The 20,875-nt window shown below is 50.9% G+C and overlaps 1 protein-coding gene across 1 annotated transcript; it reads left to right on the top strand.

The window, feature by feature from the left end:
• The first annotated feature begins 259 nt into the window (after positions 1 to 259).
• Positions 260 to 20,067, top strand: CDR2L (cerebellar degeneration related protein 2 like). The gene is made up of 5 exons (XM_005495596.4): positions 260 to 794; positions 13,130 to 13,242; positions 14,602 to 14,750; positions 15,652 to 15,816; positions 17,306 to 20,067. Exons 1-5 carry the CDS (start codon positions 716 to 718, stop codon positions 18,189 to 18,191), a joined length of 1,392 nt encoding a protein of 463 aa, XP_005495653.1. The 5' UTR covers positions 260 to 715; the 3' UTR covers positions 18,192 to 20,067.
• The last annotated feature ends 808 nt before the right edge of the window (positions 20,068 to 20,875 follow it).

Consider the following 20,875-nt stretch of genomic DNA (forward strand, 5'->3'; position numbering starts at 1 on the left):
CAGCAAGGCAGAGAAGGCGCTGAAAGCCCCGCTGAGAGGTCCCGTAAGTGCCCCAAGTCTCCGTGAAGCCCATGGCGAGGCCGGGACACGGCATTCCACCGGCAAGCCGGGCTGGGCCGATCAGGGGCACGGCGGGACAGCTCCCGCTCCCCGCAGCCCGGGCGAGCCGCACCCGGCACCCCGCGCTGCGCTCCCGCAGCCGCGCACCCGCCCCGGCCCCGCGCAGGGCTGGGCGGAGAGCAGGAGGAGGCGGAGAAGAAGGAGGCGAAGGAGGCCGGTCTCGCCTCGCCTCCCCCTTCCCTCTCGCCGGTTTTCTTTGCAGCATTTCCATGCTAGAGGTCCCCACCGAGCTGCGGAGCGAGGATCTGCCTGGCTGCGCCGGGCCCTCTTCCTTCCTTTGTGCATCCCCCAGCCCTGTGCAAGCCGTGCCCCCCCGCCCCGGCCGCACGTCCCCGCTGCATCCCCTCCTCCGGAGCCCCCCCCGGCCCGGCAGGCAGGAGGAAGCCGCCCCCCCGGGCACGCAGAGCCGGGGCAGGGGCCGGGCACCGGCTGCCACGTCGTGCCACCTCCTCCTTCCCGGCCCGGCCGGGGCACCGAGGCCGCATCCCCGCCCGCATCCCTGCCCGTATCCCCGCATCCATCCCGCTCCGCGGTCCGGAGGCGCCGGGCCCCCCTTCGGCGGATGCTGCGCGTCTCCCCGGGCCGCTGGTGCTAAATGCTGAGCGCCGACAGGATGGAGGAGTTTCAGAGCGAGGAAGAGGAGCCCTGGTACGACCAGCAGGACCTGGAGCAGGGTAAGGATGGGGGCACGCCGCAAGCTGCCAGGGATGGTGGGCCAGGGGATGCGCGGGCAAGAAAACGGGCGAACGCTGGGGAGGAGAGGGTGGGATCCCTTCTCTCTGGACTGCTATTTGGTTGGCACAGCCAGCGCCTCATCCTGCAGCGGCAAATCTCTGCTCTGCTGCTCCAAACCGCTGTCCTGGCCGAGGAAAGTTTAGAGCCGATGGATAGAGACAGGGAGCCCAGAGCTGTCCTAAGCACTAGGGCAGTAAATAATTTGTTGTGTTACATCTTCAAGGTGGCTGGTTCCCCAAAAAACTTGCTGCAGGCAGAATCAAATAGGGGTAGTTATGACACCGCTTTTATTTCAGAGTAGTCCAAGGTAGAGTTATCAGGCAAATTAGCTAGAAATTAATATAAAGGAAATAATGTATTGCTAAGGATGCTGAAAGTCTGTCTCAAAAGCTTTGCTGTCCCAGCCCAAATCCAAAGGGATCTTCAGCTTCTTAGTCACCTAATTACTTCTGGAGATTTTTCCAACCAGCCATAATATCAGGAGAAATATGGGAGGAGAAGAAAAAAAAATCAAGGCCAAGTTTCGAACGGCAAAAGAAGCCTTGTTAGAAGATAAAGGTTCACTTCTGTAGTTTGCTTTGAAGTAACTGTACCTAGTTCAATTGAATGTTTATTCTAAGACTGGACAGTTGGTGCCTGTGAGTATTTGGGGCTTTTTTTGTTTTATTTTTCTTATCTTAATATTTTGAGTCAACACGCAGTAAGTAAATAACTGGAAGAAGTCCCATTTCAGGCCAGTGGCCCAGGAATGAACAGGACTGATTTGGCAATGCATAGCAAAAAATTATTCCTACCTGAACACAGTTCCCCTCTGGCATGTTGTGCTATAGGTACAGTTTTATATTTGCTTTTCCCAGCTGACTGTCAGCAGGGATGTGCAGTCCAGCTGCAGTGCCTCAGCCCATCATCGCTCCAGTACATTATGTCATGATTTGAAGTTTATACAACTTCAGCTGCAGGACAGGGGCCCAGCAAGGAATGATAACCAGCCCCCCAGGGGTTGTCACAGCTGGGCTTTAATCCCAATTTCTCAATTCACAGGAAGTAGTGGGAGACTGGGCCCTGTTCTTTGAAACACAACATTCCAACAAAGCCAAGAGCACAGAGATGAAGCTATCAGCTGGATAAACAGTGCAGCCTTTGAATGCTCAGAAATTCACATTTCTGGGTGACGTCTTCCCATGGCTCACAAGGGGCCTGGGCACTGGCCCAGGGGTGGGATGTAGGCTGAAGAACAGCAGAACTAGGGATGAATACAGGGAGTGTTGAACAACGTAGGACCAATTGATTTTTAGCCTAACGTTGTCCCTGGTGTCAGGTTCATGAGTCAGCACTGGCACTGTACAACTGGCTCACAACAATAAGAGCACCTTCCCACTGCAGGCCAGGTTCCCAGCTCTGTCCCAGCAGCCTAAAAACAGAATGACTGTCTCCAGATGATGGATTGAGGCTGGGTACAGGCTCCACTTTTGAGCACGTACAGAACTGGAGGAAAACACACACCCAAAACAAAGCCCAGCTGTGAGTTTGCAGCCTCCTGCATATGAATAGGGGCTGCACAGGCTTCCACAAACTCAAGCAGAGATGCGGGAAGGCTGTAACTGGAATCAGCCAAGTGGAAAGGTCCTACGGGGTAATTACAACCGCAATTAATTTGCACAATGCACAAAGCATCACAAAGGACAGTGCTGGACTTTGTCCACGCACACTGTGCCTTTGCATGACACCCAGAGGTCTTTGGTGGCGGCACAGCCGTGGAGCCATGGTTTGGAATGGGGGGTGGGTGTGCAGCACGAGACATCAGCGTGGCACGATTAGAGGCATTGCTAAGAGGATTGGCATGCCAAGAGCCTGGGGTCGCACACAAACCCACGCCTGGCAGCAGCACCAGGAGGGCAGAGGACAAAAGCAGAGGCTTAAAGACCGTTCCTTAGGAGCAAGGGGTGGGAGAAACAAACAATCCAAGCTAGGAGAGCAGAGAAGGTTCTTCCGTGAACCAGTTGGTTGCTGGGCCTTTATCATCATTTCACAGCATCATCAAATATTTATTACATTTACATCCAAAACTGTTTGCTAAGCAACAGATGGCTTAACTGGGAGCTCTGTGATGATTATGTTAATTAACCATTTTAGCACCAGAGTGGAAATCATGCCTCCAGCTCCACACCAAGCACCTGTTACTTTCTTTGTCATCCTCCATTAGCTTCACCTTGCCAAAGTAACCAATTTTTTTTTTTCAAAATAATAAATCCCAATCACTCTTTCTTTCCCCTGAAGTGTCCACAGCAACAGGGTGCATCTACCACATGATTTAGAAGCAGCAATATCTGGTCCCCAGCCTCAGGGCCCTTCCAGCCTTGTTCAAATTAAGCCAGTGCCTTTCAGATGCCTTTACCTGTTCCCTGCACACTGTAACACTCTGTGGCTCAAGGCATTGTACCAAGATGCCTTAGCACACTGAAGCAGAGACTCAAGTCCCAGCCAGGACCCTCGGCAATGACATGGTAACAGCAGTGGTGTCCTGTGAGCTTTCCTTTGCAATGATGTTCCCTCTGGGAAGGCTTTCTGATTTGAGAAAAGTGGTAAAAATGGAGCTGCCTTTCCCTCTTACCATGACTTAGCTTATTGCTTTGTAAGCATGAAGAGATATCAGTGCTGCTTTGGTCCAGCCCCCTTTCCGTGGGCCAGGGAGTCTGTGCCTCTAAGTGTTAAAACCAGGATAAAATTCTGGTGAACCTTTTTCCAGCCATTGTGAACTGATGATGTGGCTACAGTTGCATCACATCCTGTGCACAGGGCCTACGTGCAGCCAGACCCCAAGAGAATGAATGAGCTAAAATTAGAGAGTCTGAGCTGCAGATAAGTGGGGGCACCTTTCCTGTTCATCAGGAGCATTTGTGTTTGGGAGGGCCGTGTGCCAACTCAATTGCATCTGGATCCAAACAGAGCCAGCAGCTCTGCCAGCCACTTCCAGCCTTCCTCTCACCGCAGCATCTCACAAGATGAATCCTCCTTGCAGTCAGGCCTCTGCCTTCCCTGATCTCCCCAGCCTCCGTATCCCCCTGCCAGCAGTCAGGTCTCAGAGCAGAGTGCATCCAAGAGGAGGCCTCTCAAAGCCACCCTCCTGATCCCTGACCATGGCCTAAGGCACTTGGGGGTTTCTTGGGTGTCCTGCATGGGGACAGGAGTTGGACCTGATAATCCTGATGGGTCCCTTCCAACTCAGCATATGCTAGGATTCTATAAGTGTGGGATAATTCCTTCCATGTCAATAAACAGCCTCTCACTGCTCTGAGATAGGCAGCAGGACAGAGGGAGTGCAAGAACCAGCACATCACCTCATTGCCACTGCGAGACCAATTGTCCTCCAGGGCAGCCACAGAAATCTCTGGGCCAAACCATCTGCAATGCAGGCTTAGGACACGACAGCTGTAACCTCCAAAGGTCTCCAGATTTAAGGATCTTTTTTAATTCCTCCTCCTCTTGCCAAGCATCTGATTGATTGAGTACTAAGAAGGAAAATGACACAAGGTGCTGAGCTTGCACCACTCCCAACTCATCCTTGTAAAGACACAGGGTCACCACTGCTCCAGTGCCCAGCTCCTGGCATTGGGGTAAGCCCAGGGGATGCATGCTGGCACCCATATCTGCATCACCCAGGTGGTCCAGAGCACTGCAATCCATTATCAGCTTGCCCAAAGCATTCACTGCACAGGGGAGCTGGTGAAACTCATATTCTACCCCTCCGGAGGCAGTTATCCCAGCAGTCCAGGGACAAGGCACACACCTTGCCTGTCCTCCTCCCTCCCTCCCCAGAGGCAAGCCAGAAGGACAGAGCTTTGCCTGCAGTAGCTGAGCCACTTATTTATTTAGCAGTACAGTACAGCAGGTAGCTTATGGAAGTGGAAAGTTTTCAGTGACTAATTGCTGAGCTGCTTAGGAATGACAAGAGGGACTAGAAAAGTCACAGGAGACAAGGAAATAAGATGACAGGTTAGTCTAAAGAAGTGATGAGTGACTCCAAATATGGGAGGGGGAAAGAATATATATAGATGTATTTTCCTAGAGCGAAAATTCCCCTGTTACTTGAAGGCAGCAAGCAAAAATGGCACAAGAAAGCCAAAAAGGGTCACAAGAAAGCCCCACACAGCAACTTTCAGTGAGAGACCAGAAGCTCCTCTCCACATCTGCTGAGCCCAGGCACATAGTTCCAGCTGTGGGAGGGAGCAGAATTAGAGGAACTGCTGGAAAGGGAAGGGGGAAACAAACAAAAAAAACCCAAAAAACACCACCAAAACAAAACAAAACCCTGAAAAAACCCCACAAAAACAAAACAACAACCAAAAAACCCAAACAAACGAACCAAAAACCAGAGTTTTCCATATTTCCCATCCTGAAACAATCAGCTAACAGTGGCAATTCTCCTTGGCAAGGCCATGCACAGAGGATTTATGGTCTGAATCCTGAAGGACGTTTTCTCCCAGCAGCTCTGAGCCTGAGGGACTGGGAGCCAAGGCACCGGCCACGAACACCCTGCACGTGGAGCCTGTCCCCCCAGCCCAGCATTTTCCAATCCTCTCTCTTTGCTCCTGTAGTGCTGGCTGGTGACAGGGTGAGTGCACTGACTCAGTGTGACAGGCAGGAGCCACTCAGAGCAGTGACAGCACCAGGGTCCCATCCTGCTCCTGCTAAAGGCAGTGCCAGCACTCAGGATAACGCACTGCCCGCTCGCTCCCGCACTCACACTCTGGCTCCTCTCCCAAAAGGCTTTCCCAGAGCAGCACAGTGCTAAATTCCCACCTCACCTCACTCCAGCAGATCTGTGTGCTCGCATTAAACACACCTTCAGGGTTTCCAAAGCTTCTGCTTAATCTGTCCAAAAAGACTATGTCATATATGGGCCAAGAATTTAGGAAAATATTTCCAATACAAAATACCCCAAAGGAAGGAGACCAGATGTTACACAACTGCTGCTTTTTGCACAGCTGGGAATTTCAAAGGGATTTTATGTTAGTTTGTTTTTTGTTTTTTTTCCATGTGTATTTAACAGTTATAAACCATCTCTCCAAAAAGTGACAGTTCTAATGGTTAAAACAGACCATTCCTCTGCAGCTTTCTGGGAAGTCACTGTAGTCTGTGCAGCTGCTCTGGCCCTGCTCAGTTAATCTGCCTCCTCTCTGAAGGATTCAGACCTTCACGTGTGTAATATCCAGGTCCATGCTTCTTGGCCTCTTCCAAATATGCAGCTGCAGCACCAGCAGTTGGAGCAAGGATGTGATCGTGCCATCCTCCAAGACTTCTTGGGCCACAAGGAAGTATTGAGTCCTGGGAAGGCACCTGAACTGGGAGGTGGTGGCCAAGCGCTGGTGTCTGCAGGAGGAGGCAGAGCAAGGAGCAGCACAGCACACCCCACAAGCATCAGTCTTTGAAGCAGAACTGTGTCAGGGACACTGGTTTTGGTGTTGGGCCCCCAAAAGAAGTATTGCTCTGCATCCTGCTCAGGACTAGTGGTGGACATAACATCATTTTGAGAGTACATCAAGTATTTCATCACTCCCTTTCCCTGCAAGCTCAGACTGGAAGGTTACAGCCCTGTGCTCTTGCTGTGCAGCTGCACAGACAGCACTGATCACTCATCTGAGGTCAGGATCTCTTCCCACACGGGCAGCATCTCCAGCCTGTGCCAATAGCCAGGCACAAGGCAGCTGGGCTGTGAGCTGAGCACCTGGAGGAACAGGGCTTCCTAAACTCCCCAGAAGCAGGTGGGAAGGGAGCAGAAGTGGGGCAGCACTCTGCAAGAGGATACACTTTCTTCTAAGTCGAGAAAAAAGGCTGATGGAGAAGAGGTGGGCAGGATTTTTGCGTTGCTGCAGAGGGTCAGGCTGTTTCTGCATTTAGCTGTAACACATGGAAGAAAGGTCTCTGTACCTAAATGCCTCTGGACATACGAGGTGGCAGACAGAAGTAACCAACAGTGGCAGTGCTGGCAGGGGTCCTGGGGGCTGCTACAGCTGCAAAGTGACAGTTGTGCTACAAGGGTTGCTCCCTGTGCCCTGAGTGTCCAAATCACTCAGAATCATTGGCTCCACCTGCCTCCCCCTAGCAGGAGGGGAGCAAGGGCATCCGAGTTGGCTGGGAATGGCTCCGAGTAGGGGAATGTATTCAGGAGAAGGGCAGGGCAGGAGAAGTGACACGGTTGTGGCAGCCCAGCGCTGTGGGCACCGTCCCCTGCCACGTGAGCACAGTGACCTGTCCTTCGCAGGGCGCCTTTGCTCGGGGCTCTGCACATGCACAGAGCACCCTGGTGCTCATCCTCCTTGTCCAGCCTGGGTCACTTACAACCTCCTGCCCCCAAACACACGGGGAAGAGGAGTTCTGCCACATGGCAGCCATCCACATGCCTGTGTCTTTAGCTTTAAAAGAGTGGAAGCCTTTATTCACGGTTTTCTGCAGCCCAACATAATTAATTAGTTGGAGATTTGCAGCCCGGGGGAGGAGCGCATGCAGGAAAGCTCTGGCTCCCTTTCTCCCTCCTCTTTCTTCACTCCTTCTCTTCAATAGCCCCACTTGTATATATTTATTTAGGACATTCTGATCCAGGTGCACTATCAGAGCCTCGGAGCCACCAGTCACCAAGCTCTTTCAAGCCATTTCAGCCTATAAGGCAAACACAGGCACTGAGGCTGTTTAGGAAAGAGAACAGCAGGAAAAGATGCAGATGGGGCCTCAGCCATGGTCTAATAACATCCTCTGTGTTCTCATGCTCTAACAACTTGGCAAAAGGCACAGCAGTTGCTGTGGGCACAGGGATGGGACTGCTCTGCCTGTGTTTGTAGAGACACAGCTCATAAGATGAGGTGACCATCCCGGGTCTCAAATATTAATATACAGGGGAGAATTTGGAGTGCAGGATGATAAGAGAGAAGAAAGAAAAGGCATAAATTAAATCTAAAAAGTCTGGTGAGCATCTGAGAAGAATAAAGGAGAGCTGATAGAGGAAATATTGAATAGAACTGAAAAATATAGAAGGCAAGGAAGGGAGCAGCAGGGGCTAAGAGAGCTGGAGGCCTTCTCTGCAGCACAGCGCAGTACAGTGTGTCCCTGAGCCCCTTGTCAGGGATTTCCACTCCTTGGTGATGCCACTTTTGCCCAAGGGGGCTCAAGATACCATGGAAGGAGCTGTTCTCAGTGCACTGGGTTTGCCTTCACCCCCTGCCAAACACCCCACTGCCACCACCTGAGCCCCCCTCCCCAGCCAGGGACACTTGCACAGCCAAAGGCAGCACAGGAGCACGAAACAGATTACACAAGAGAAAGAAAAGGAAAAAAAACCAAAAAAAAATCTCAAGCAGGAAATCCAGCAAATCTCATTAGAGTAACAAAAACACCAGTGTGATCAACATCAGCTCAGCCCAGCAAGAGCCACAGTTTGAAAGGAGGAGAAGGAAGAGGAGGAGGCAGCTGTGCTGCTGGGGTCTCAGGCACCCTGTTTGCCCTCACCCAGCCCTAACAGAGGCTTTTCCCCACCTGCTTCATTGGGGCTGTTTTACAAAGCAAGCCCTGCCCTTGTGGAACATCCCAATACACCAAAATAGCAGATCCTCCCCAAAAACACACAAAACACCAAGTGCAGAGCTGAACTGATCAGCAATGTCTGAGTTACACCAGTGTAAAAGCAATGGAGAACCCACATCTCAGCAGTAACACTGGTGACTCTGGAAGCTCTGGCTGGCCTTGGGAAACACCATCTTTGTAGAATGGGCATGTTGGAAAGGCTTTTTCAGGTTGTGTTTGAGGTGCTGCCAGATGGCATTTGCTTCCCTGCACCCCAGCAAGTTCCATTGCAACGCCTTACACAGGCCAAGTACAGAGATTGCTTCCCTCACCTGCCCTGGAGCAGCAGTCAGTGACACACAAAAGCTGATCTTCACTGTAATATACCCACACAGCACAATGCCCTGCAACTATGAAGGAAAATAAATGAGTAGCAAGTATACCCTATCCCAGGGTAAACCAGCATAGCATCGTTCATTTAGACTTTGAAAGGAATAATTGCACCCACCCTTGACTTTAAGTACCCATGTGTAATGGAGCAGACAGCAAATGCCATTAAATTAAACGTCAACAGCATTAAACATCAGTTCTTAACTCTCAATGTACCCCATCCATCAACTCACAAGCACCCTGAGCTTCCTCCAGAGACCTCCCCACCCTCCTCCCTGCTCTTCAGCAGATGCATTCACCATGTGCAGCACAGGACAGGAGCAGCCCTTTCCTTTATACATGCTCAGCTGAAAAGGACCTGCAAACCCATAAACCCTTGCTTATCTGCACCACACAGCAAAGGACTTCTGTATCCCCTGCAAGCTGCTGGCTTGCGGGACAGGGACAGGGCTGATTTATTAAAGGTGAGGAGCCAAGTGCAGCATCCCCAGTGTGTTCTCTCACAGCCTAAACATGAGAATCCCTCACTGCAAGAGAAATGACAGGGGAGAGTCCAAAGCAGCTGCACCAGATGGTGGCTTCCTCCAGAAAGCTGCATTTATGAGGAGCATCTGAACAGCTACTGGATCATCATTGAGCCAAAAGCAGCCAAAACCTGCTCAGCACCAGGCTTATGCCCTCCCAAAGTCACAACCAGGAGATGCTGGAGGGAACAAACCCCTCCTGAGGGCTGTGGCTGAGTGCTCTGCTCGAACAGATGCAGACCAGCACTGGGAAGGCAGAAACAGCTCCAAATCCTCTTTGAGCCTCGTTGCAAGGCTGGGGAAGCATCCAGCTCTGCCACAGCCCCATGCAGGGAACATGCCTTTGCCAGCACTGCCACAGGATGCTGCCATGAGGGAACTGCCTGCAGTTTGTCCCTCAGCCTCCTTCCATCAAAGGTGACAGCTTTTGGATCAGGATGGGGTTTTTTTCAAGTTCCCTCAGTGGCACAGAGGTAGCAGAATTATTGCTGGGCTGCTACTGCTGATCTCTGCAGCTCCAGGATGGTGCCTCCTTGATGTTCTGCCCAGCCCTGCTCCTCTGCTTGGACTCAGCTCCTGCTCCCTTCCCACCATATGGTCTCTCTTCCCATCCCCACCCTCCTTGCTCAGAGGCCTTTCCCATGGAAGCTTTCAGAGAAATGCAGCCTCCATCCCTCCCTCCCCTGCTCCACAGGCACAGCCCTTTGTTGGGGGACACGGCATGTCTCGTTGCTGGTGTTAATTAGAAGGGTCACGTCAGTGTTTGCAGTTCAGGGAGCCAGAGGGCACCAGGCTGGTGCTGCCCGGGACAGTTTGTATCCATAGTTCTCTCCTGACAGGATTTGGAAGCATCAGGAGTCCATTTTTGAAGTTGAACATTGGCCATTTCACAGTGGTGCCTTCAGCACAGGCAGGATGTGGAGGGATTGGGCACATCGAGCAGACACACAGCACTTTATTTCTCCTCCTGCATCCAGAGGTGAGGGGGAAGAGAGTCATCAGCATATCTGCTAAATTAGGGCAAGTCCTTCAGCACTGGCTGGCTGATCTGACAGTGGAGAAGCAAAGGAATACAAAAACTTGGGGGAAAACCATAGTACTATGTAGAAAGGATTCTTGACTTCCTAAACAGTTCTTTTTCTCCCTCGAACAACTTGGTGAAATTTCACATTCAGCCTCGGGTTTCCAAGGTCTCTGTGGAGAGGAGCTGTGTGCTCCCTCAGCCCATGCAGAGCCACAATTAGTACAAAGATCAAGAGGGATCTGGTCCAAAGACGACATTAAAGCACTTCCACAGCATCCCCCCCCTCCCCTCAGCCCCATAAGCTGGGGGGACCAACAGGTGGGGAAGAGGACTCGGGCACAAGGGGGTGGATGAGACAGGATTACCAAGGATGCTTTGGCTGGCAGGCAGAGAGTGAGGGAGTGTGTGTGACAATGGCTGAGGCAGTTAAAAGACACTAAAAGAACCAATTCCCCCAAGTCCTTCAAGCCTGGAGTCTCCCAGGTCCTTATGCTCAAAATGGAAATGAAGACTCAATTTCCTCCTCAGAGCCAAGCCCCATTCTTTCCTCTTTCCCACTCATCCCCAAACGCTGCCCATTTCCCCCATTAAATTATTGCTGACAGAGCCCTTTAAATTACAATGCAGGATCTTGCACTGCCTAATCCACTTAACTCAACCCCAGCTGATTAAATTGGATGCCATATGGTGGGAGAGCACTGGTGTAATCCACAGGGACGGGGACACACTTGACTCATTACCTGGAGCACAGCACGGAGCCCTCTCATCCACACCTCCACACTGGGGCCCTGCTTGCTGCCAGGGATGTGATTTCCAAGGTGCCACTCTCCAGGAACAACACTGGCTCTGGCAAGGTGGTGCTGACATTAAACACAGCCCCAAGCAGCTTAAAGGCACAAATTATCCTTCATCTCTGCTGGCATCTGGCTGTTCCCCCAGCCCCAGCTGGTGTAGCAAACACTCGGCTCTCCCTGGGGCACTTTATAAACTAGGGAAATTTGGTGCTTGGAAAAAACCAAATAGGTGGAGGAGGTCTGTCCACGGGGAAACATGCCAATAACTTGATTGCAGGAAGAGCTGCGACTGCAGCCCTCAGACTGGGTCACTGTGCAATGAAGAGGATTATAATTAAAAAGGTCACAGCCCTTTTAATAATAACACCCTGCAATGCAGGGCACAGCTGGAGAGCACATTCCCATGGAAAGGGGAGATTCGAGGACATACTGAGCAGCTGTTGGCAGCACCACATCTGGGGAGCCAGCAGAAAAAAACACAGGCAACACACAAACTGGTAAGGTATCAGCACATCTCAGAGCACAGCAGCATCCCTCTGGAAAGCCCCACCCCAGGCACTGACAGCACTGTAGCTCACCCCTGGCAAGCACTCATGTCCAAGGTCAGCATGAGCCTCATTTTGTGATGTGTGAGAGGTCAGGGCTTTCCCAGGCCCAGAATACATCCCAGGAGTCCTGTCTTCTTCCTGTCTTAGTGACCAAACATCCTTCTTTCCCAATCAACTGCAAGGCCAAATGAACCACTGAAGAAAATGACAGCTACTCTCAGCCCTGGCAAAGCCTTTTCAGAACACACCATTAAATGCAGACTAGAAGGGAGCATTACAACAGGCTGAGAAAATGCCGGGGCAGGAGACCCAGGTCCCTTCACACCCTGCAGGATTGTCACTCCTCAATTACCTACAGCTGCATGATAACCACACCAAAGAAAGAAAGAGCAATAATGCACACCAGGACCTGTTTCCTTACCTTTTGCAAGGATTAAGGTCAGATTTTCACTCTGCCATCCTAAGAGCTGTTACCTCTAGAAGCACCAAGAAAAATGAACCCTCCCTGCTCATAGTCAGGCTTTAAGAAGACAACCAATTCCTGTGAAAGCAAAGGGCTGTTCTCAGAGCCAGCTGTGCTGTCCCAGCCTCACAAACAGCATCACCTGTGTGCTCAAACTTTGGCCAACACAGGATTCACATGGCCTGAAGGCTTTTTCTTTTCCCATCAGCAATGTCAGCATTTTCAACTGACCACACTGTCAACATCTACTTTTCCCTGCTTTTCTCCTGATGTCCAACTTTTTCAGTAGCCTCCTAAGGGCGTTTAGAGGTGTCAGAGAGTGAACACAAAGTAGTTTGTCCTTTCCCTGGAGCTGCCCCAAGGAAAGAGCCTTGGATTCAGCTGCTGCAGCGCTGCCAGGGCAGCACATCTGGGAGGTGCCTCCAGCCCCCTCGGGCCACGCAGGGTTTTATTACTCCTGTCAGTCTGTTAGAGGCTGATGGATGGAGGCTGACAGGGAAGGCAAGGCACTCCCTTCGTTAGAGATAATGATGTAATTTATAGAGCATCCCCAAGGCCCTGCAGGGCCTTACCAGGCCTTTGCTCCATTCTGACAGGTGCTGAGCCCTCCCCAGTGATAGGGGATGGAGGTGCTGAGCACCTGCCACAGCCCAGATCCTGGGCTGATCCTGGTTGCAGTGTGCAGGGAATGCAGGAGGGTTTTGCAGCCAGCAAAGCACTAAATTGTCATTGCATGGAGGAGCTGCAGAGTCCTGAGTTTGGCCCCCCCTTGCTCCTGCAGCCCAGCAAGACAAGAGGCCAGATTCTGTATGTTCTGTGAGCATACAGCCAGGTCAAAACGTGCCAGTACAACCAGTGTCATGAAAAATGTGCTGCTGTGCTTGGTGTGGGGTCACTTTTTGGGGTGGGGGGAGATCCCACCACACGCAGCCATGGGGCTGTGGGAACTGCAGCAGCTTTGTCCCTCTGCTTTTCAGACTTACACTTGGCTGCAGAGCTGGGGAAGACGCTGCTGGAGCGAAACAAAGAGCTGGAGGACTCCCTGCAGCAGATGTATGCCACCAACGAGGAGCAAGTGCAGGAGATTGAGGTAGGGACACAGTCGGGACAGAGCTGGGGACAGGGCCTGCTTGGCCACCGCTGCCACCTAAGGGCAAAGGTGGGAAAGGGGCACTTCCACCGGCACCAGCAGCTCAGATGCCGGCAGAAAGGCAGGGATGTGCTGTGGGGCGTGGAAGTTGAAGTATCCTCTGTAAGTGCCTGAAGCAGGACGGATTAAGTGCTGTTTTAAAGTGTGTTGATGGATTAAAGCTCATCCCAGCCCTGGAGAGGGTCTTGTTCCCCTATTAACTTGCATTTTTCCTTTTCTCACATCCTCACTCCCTGCCCAGATGTGCACACCAGATTTTGGCACCAGGCTACATCTGGGTCACGTTTGGCCTTCCCCTGCACATCCGTCAGCCTTCACACTCACTTCTCTCTGCTCTGCTGCAGCTTTCCTTTGATTCCAGAGATTCAGAATCGTTTTTGTTCCCAGCTGGCCCCTCGGCACCCCCATAACACAGCCCCCTTTGTTAGAGGCATAAAATAGCTCTTTCTCCAAGAGCTGCAATCCAAACCCCCATTTCAAGCATCCTGTGGGGTCAGGGCAGTATTTCTAAGAGCTCACAGAACTGATCTTAGAGGCTTAAACCTGCTGTGCCTGGGAGGGTTTTCATCCACTGGAAACCTTCTAGGAATCTGTGAGTTAAAAAAGACTGGGCACCCCCTGATTTAAAAGGACACAGGGCAGAGGAGGTCTGCCAGTTCACAAGAGCAGCACATGATGCTGCAGGGATCAGACAGCTGATGTTTGAGGGAACTAGTGGATGGATTTAGTCATTCCCCCTCCAGCAGCCCATCAGAAGCACATCCACCAGAGGATCTGGAATCTGGCCCCAGCTGAGAGTGAGCACCTGAGTAGATGCCCCTCTCCTAGTCTTCCAAGGATAAGATTTGCAGTAGCAGACTTACAGAAAAGGGTGTGCAAATCCACAGAAACCACAGGTCTCCTCATATTTCACAGACTCAGAGTTTTAGCCTGAATTCCCAAGGAAACACAGCTTCAGCAATCGATCTGTCAGGCGATCCAGTAACCAACCGGCCAATTTCAGTCAACTTTCAGTCCCAGGGATATCAACTTTCTTTGGTACTGGGAATAAAAAAGCAGCTGAATAGAGAGAGATAGATGTTAGTGCCCTTCACAGAGGGCAGGGGAAGTTCAATCGTATTTTAGACACAAAAATATTTACAGTGGTCGGGGGAATGAATATTTCATCTGTGGAAGAGGCTTCAACCAGGCAGAACCACAAAACACATTATCAGAGGAAGCAAAGGCTGTAAGAATTTCTGCTTGTGAAAAACCCTGGGTTTTGGATGTGGAGTGCTTACGCTTCACTTTTCCCTGCAGTACCTGACCAAGCAGCTGGAGATGCTGCGGCAGATGAACGAACAGCACGCCAAAGTCTACGAGCAGCTGGACCTGACAGCGCGGGACCTGGAGCTGGCAAACCAGAAGCTGGTGCTGGAAAGCAAGACTTCCCAACAGAAGATCCAGTGGTATGGTCTCCCCTGGATCTTCAAGATCCCAGAACCTTCAGCTCACCTTTCCCCTGCCCCAAAGTGCAGCCTCTCGTTGCTATCTGAGCCATTCTCTTTTGTATCAGCCCATTTTTGCAAATGTTTAGAACACAAGTGTGTTGCAGTAGTGCTGGTTAGGAGGGGTCAGCCACAGCACAGACATCCCTAGGATAAGGGCTGGATAAAAGAGTGTCTGAAGCTACCTGCAGAGAGGCAGAGCAGCCTCTCCTCAGATGATTTTCCTTGAAGAAAAGGCACATAATCCTATCAGGGAGATCCCCAGCACACAGCCCTGAAGAAACATCAGGTACAGGTCCAGAAGCTCATGAAACCCTGGCTAGTCCATGCTGAAACACCAGTTTATCAATAATATTTCTTTCCTAAAACAAGCCCATGGTCAAGGTCATCCCTAGAAACAGCAGCCTAAGCCATGTTCTTGTAATGCAGCATCATTTGCAAACAACTGTGGGGAGGAGGAATTTCAGAGCAGAGTGTTTTACAAACTATCTGCAGACAGAATAAAACAAAATCTCTGCCCAGTCTCTGTGTTCCTCTACAAGATAAACCAAAAGGAATAGATGCTTGTTTTAAGTGCAGAGATGTTTCAGGAGAGTGCTTATGTCTCAGAGATGTCTCTTTCAGCCAACTGATTTGAGGACAGGACTCCATTCAATCCCCCTATCCCTTTTTTTATAACTAACCCCATTCAAGAGTGACCACACAGAGAAAGATCAAAAACAAAAATAAGTGCTGTCATGATTCCCAGGGCACTGGAAACTGGAAGCACCTTCCCTAGACTGGATTTCTCTATAGGACAAAAACACCTTTTAGGAACTTGTAGCACCTGATTTCTCCCCTGTGCTCCCTCCTCTCTCTGCAGCTTGACAGAAACAATCGAGGGGCTGCAGAACCAGGTGGAGGAGCTGCAGAAGCAGGTGGAGGAAATGCGGAGCTTGGAGCAGCTCCGCATCCGGAGGGAGAAGAGGGAGCGGCGCCGAACCATCCACACCTTCCCCTGCCTTAAGGAGCTGTGCTCCAGCCCCAGGTACGGAGCCTTGGCTGTGGCAGCCCCTCCAAACTGCTCCCCACAAACAGGGGAGGTGCTGGGTGAGCAGAAAGCCCTCAGACACAGAGGTTGGGCACCAGAGCCTAAAATGCACAGCTGGAGCTGAAGGGGGAATGTTCCTCTCACCAACCCACCTGCCTAAGGAGGTGTGGGCAAGGCGGAGCCTTCATGATCTCAGCACGGGGATACTTCCCTTCCCAAACCAGCACAGCCCATTTTTCCCTTTCCAGCTGCCTTTCCAGCACAGCACCAGCACCTCTGGCTCACTGAAACCAGTTGAGATGGTGCATTTTGTGCTGCATGACTCCAGCACTCCCTAGGAACACCAGTCACACATGCAGCTACACCATGGGCTACCAAGTGCTGTACAAACACCTTCAGCACTACTGCAGCCTTAATCCTCCTCAAAACCCAGGACTGTGTTAATTCACTGACCTCACGAGGACATTTCTTGCTCAGCTTTGTCCACAAAAGAGGGTTCTTTAAATAGATAAGCAATCAATAAACTTTGTTACTGAAAGCATCCTCTGTCAGAGGATATGAACCAAAGACATTTTCACTGCAGCAGCAATGAGGATGTTAATCAGGCCATAACGTGACCCCCAGCAAAATCCACTTAATGTCTCTGTGGTTCTTTTCCCCCCAGTCCCCCAATCCCACTCTCCCCGCTACCACAGGACCTTGGGCCCCCTTGCAGCTCCACAGTTGGCTCTGAAGGTCAGGCTGCCCTTCAGTGCCCTGAAATCTGTTCAATACCCCCCACCACAGCCATGCCTCCCAGGGGAAGCCATGGAGCTTGCACTTTTCCAGTCTGTTCTAAACAAACAGGATGCCATGGGTGCTTCACTGAGGAGGAAAACCCAAATTCCTGAAGGGAAGGGGGAAGTGTTTGTTTTCACTTCCCAGACAATGAAGAAGGAGCACCTCTCAAAAATCTCTATTTGCCTTGCCATGTAAATCTTCCCAAACTCCCTCCAGAGCACCTCCCAAACACAGGGCTGCACAGGCAGCAGCACATGTGCTTCAGAGTTTTGGCTGGCTGGGCCTGGGGTTGTTGCCATAGGCAGTGGGTAGTTGGTGAACTCAATGGTGCAGAGAGCAGCTGATGGACTCTAGCAGGAAAAAGCCAAAGCCACCTACTTTCAGCTCAGACTGGTAGCACCTGAACATTCATTCTTGCTTCACTGCAATGCTGGTGGCTTGTCTGTTAAGCAGATGTGTCTTTTACATTTTAGGATCTCATTTCCCTCCTGTCTTTTATTGCTGCTGTCCAATAAAACTGCAAGTTCTGTGGGACAGAGATTTGTCTTTGTGTCCACACCTGGCAAATGGAGAAGGCACATCTCACTCCATGAGCTCATGTCCTTTTTGGACATCAGTAGAACTACTTACATAACAATAAAACACAAATCCCTCATGGGTCAAACTGCTTGGTCTGACTCTCTCAAGCATCTTTCTCCTCTTTCAGGTATGAGGATGCGTTCCAGGTCCACAGCTCTTCCACAGAATTCAACCAGAAGCCACTGGAGAGGGAGAACGAGCGTCTCCAAGCCATGGTGGACTCGCTGAGATCCCAGGTGAACCAGGAGAAGCAGCGGAAGGAGAGGGTGGAGCGCGAGTACACCTCGGTTATCCAGGAGTACTCGGACCTGGAGCAGCGGGTGTGCGAGATGGAGAACTGCAAACTGCGCATCAAGGAGCTGGAGGCAGAGCTCCTGGAGCTGCAGCAGATGAAGCAAGTCAAGAAGTACCTGCTCAGCAGAGAGGACAACCTGTCCGAAGCCCTCCTCGAGCCGCTGAACAACGCCCCAGAAGCGGATTACATCGACCTGTCCGAGGAGGAGGGAGGGAAAAGCCACGGGACATCCATGACCCCTTCCCCAAACCACCCGGTGCGCAAGAGCTGCAGCGACACGGCGCTGAACGCCATCGTGACCAAGGACGCCGTGAGCCGGCACGAGGGCAACTACACCCTGCACGCCAACAACGTGCGCAAGCGCGGCATGTCCATCCTGCGCGAGGTGGACGAGCAGTACCACGCCCTGCTGGAGAAGTACGAGGAGCTGCTCAGCAAGTGCCGGCAGCACAAGGACAGCGTGCGCCACGCGGGGGTCCAGACCTCCCGGCCCATCTCCCGCGACAGCTCCTTCAGGGACTTCCGAGGAGAGGGGCACGAGCTGGAAGAGCGAAAAACCATGGAAAAGACCATCAGCAAACACGTGGAGGCCGTGGACAAGCGGCTGGAGCAGAGCCAGCCTGAGTACAAGGCTCTTTTTAAGGAGATCTTCTCCCGCATCCAGAAAACAAAAGCAGACATCAACGCCACAAAGGTGAAAAACAAGAGCAGCAAATGAGTCCTGGCTCTCCGCAGCTCCCACGTGCAATTGCAATGGCCACGTCTTCTGTTGAGCCCCAGGAAACGCCACGTGGCCCCTCTGCTTTGAAGGTTCGAGAGGTCTGCAAGAGAGAGAATGTCACAGGGACCCAACTCACTTTTTTAAGCTTAGGCTCTGGACAACCCATTGGGACAATTGTACATTGTAGTTAGAGGATTTCAGAAACCACGTGATGGATCTCTGCATGAGTTACTGCTGCTGCCAGACATCACAACAGCAATGTAAACCCCACCATGAAAGAAAAGAAACCAGTCTCCCCCTCCACCCTTTTTCAGCTTGCCCTACAGCCCAATTATCTGCAAGCAAAAGCCTGGATGTCCTCCAGCATCCTGCCACAGCTGGAGTACAGCGCCTCAAAGTAAAACAAAAAGCCATCAGAACTTTAGGGGCTGCCCCAGCACAGCAGCCCAATCCTCCAGTTAGATTTTATGGCTGAGAACCTATGCTTGAACCCGAGAGACTTCTATCTCTGCCTTCCCCAAAGGGCAGCATGGTCTTGCTATTTAAGCCATTCTCTAATCAGTCAGGTTTTTCAGCTCTTTACAATGCAAGCTCATTGCAACTGGAAAAACTTGAAGAGAAACATAAGACTGATTGTTCCATCTCCATCAGCATCTCTCAGTGTTTCAGTCCACACCCTCCAGACCTTGCAGGCATATGGGATTTACTCGCTCTAAGTCTGCCCTGGTATTTCAGCCCAGGTGAAGCACCATGCCTGGTAGGAACTCAGAGCCCAGGGCTTTCCCACAGCGAGACAAGAAGTGCTATTACAATATCAGAGACACACTTTCATCTCATGGTCTGGGTACCAGCTCTCTGTGCTGTGCTCTTCAAGAGGTCATCGTCCCATTGTAACAAATTCCTTAAAAACAGCTTGCATGGGCTCAAAACTGACTCCCAGGGACTCACACACAAGCCAGGGGATGCAGCCCCTCCCAGGTCAGGAGTCTGGCCCTGGCAGTAGCATGGATCACACATCTCCCCTCACTCCTGCTCCAAACATCTCCCCAGCCACAAGGACAGATTTCAGCTTCCTGCTGAAGATAATCTTTCTTGGCTGAGACACTGTCGCCTCTCATGTTCCAGTTCCCTTTCCAGCACTGAAATCTCCTCACTTTGGCTTCCACAGACATGCAAACACGCAGCCAAAAGGCCACTGCAGTCTCAGGAATCACCAATTTCCAGCTTCCATGAACTAGATGATGACCTTGTACAGTCAGACACGTTTTAGGCAGAGAAGCAGCATCTCATTCCAGCTTAAGCAACACCCTGAGCATTAAGCCACAAAACCCAGCAGTTCAGTGTAAGCAACCGACTCTGTACCCGCCTGGAGCAACCATCAGCTACATCTGGATTCTCTTTTCACCAGCTTACATCCCAAAATCTTGGGTCAACAGCTGGAATCTTTGCAACATTGAGAGAAAGAAATGTGAATGTGGCTTTGGAAGGGGTAGACTGTTCAAATGGAATAATCCCCTACATCCAGGGCTTTGATGCTACAAGGAGCAACCTTTCTTTCACTCCCCATGGAATTAATACAGAACCCCCCCCCAAAACCACCCTGTTTTGTTAAGCTGAGTACCACAGAGGTAAGTTGGCAGGAGTGTGATGAGTAAACCACCCCTGCTCCAGAGGTCTCCTCCTCAAAACCACCAACTGCTCTTCTCTTCCACACTCTGCATTTCCAGGTGCCCCACAGCCCCAGATGCATCAGGAGCTGCACGCACAGCTGTGGCTACCAGCTCTGTAACAGTATGGAGAACCTTCATGCCTTATTTATTTATAATGGAAAGCAGTTGTCTAATAAAATAAAATAAATAAAAATGAACAACAACAGCAAGAGAAGCGTTGTTGATGTCCTGGGAGCGTTCAGCACCCCTTGACTCGGCACTTGTAGCAGTGTTGGTTTAAGGCAGGCAGTGCTTGCCCTGCAGCCAGCTGATGCTGCAAAGGTGTGGGAAGGGAATCACCCTCACTTTCTGTTTTAAACAATCCCATGTGGATCAGCATCACAGTTAAGTGCACAACACATTAAATATATTTATAAATGTTCTATTCTCCTCTCAAATACAGAGAAACACTGATTTTCTCACAGCTCTTACAGCTCTTTTTACTTTTAAGAACAGCACAAGAGCTAATTCTTTGATTTTCAAGTACAATTTAGGTCGAGAAAGTGCTTCAGGCGCCCTTGCAGAAAGGAAAGAGAATATGCTGAACTATTCTGCTGCATTATTTATATAACACACATTTTTGTGCACTTGGACTGCCAACACTGCCACGCGATCAAACCTCTCTTTTGTCAGCTCGGAAGTCTCTGTAAAACCACACAATTTCTAAGCTTCCAATTCAAATCCTGTTTTTCTTTTGACCTTTTTTTTGCAAACCACAAATCCAAAAATGACTGATGTAAGTAACATGATATTAGTACTTGGCTTGACAAAGGCACAGCTGCCATGTATCAGCAGCATGTTCAGCAAAGTGCTGAGGACAATTTTCTTCTGCCTCCAAAAATATTAGTGGCCATATATTCATGTCCTGATTGACTGTGTGAGTCAGAATCACTTGATTCCTGCCTTAAGTGGTGCTTTCCGTGATCAGAGGAGGAGAAAATAAGCATCTTCTGGCCTTTTGTGCCACCTTTG

The sequence above is a fragment of the Zonotrichia albicollis genome, chromosome 19 (assembly GCF_047830755.1).
Source record: "Zonotrichia albicollis isolate bZonAlb1 chromosome 19, bZonAlb1.hap1, whole genome shotgun sequence".
Classification (NCBI taxonomy): Eukaryota; Metazoa; Chordata; class Aves; order Passeriformes; family Passerellidae; genus Zonotrichia; species Zonotrichia albicollis.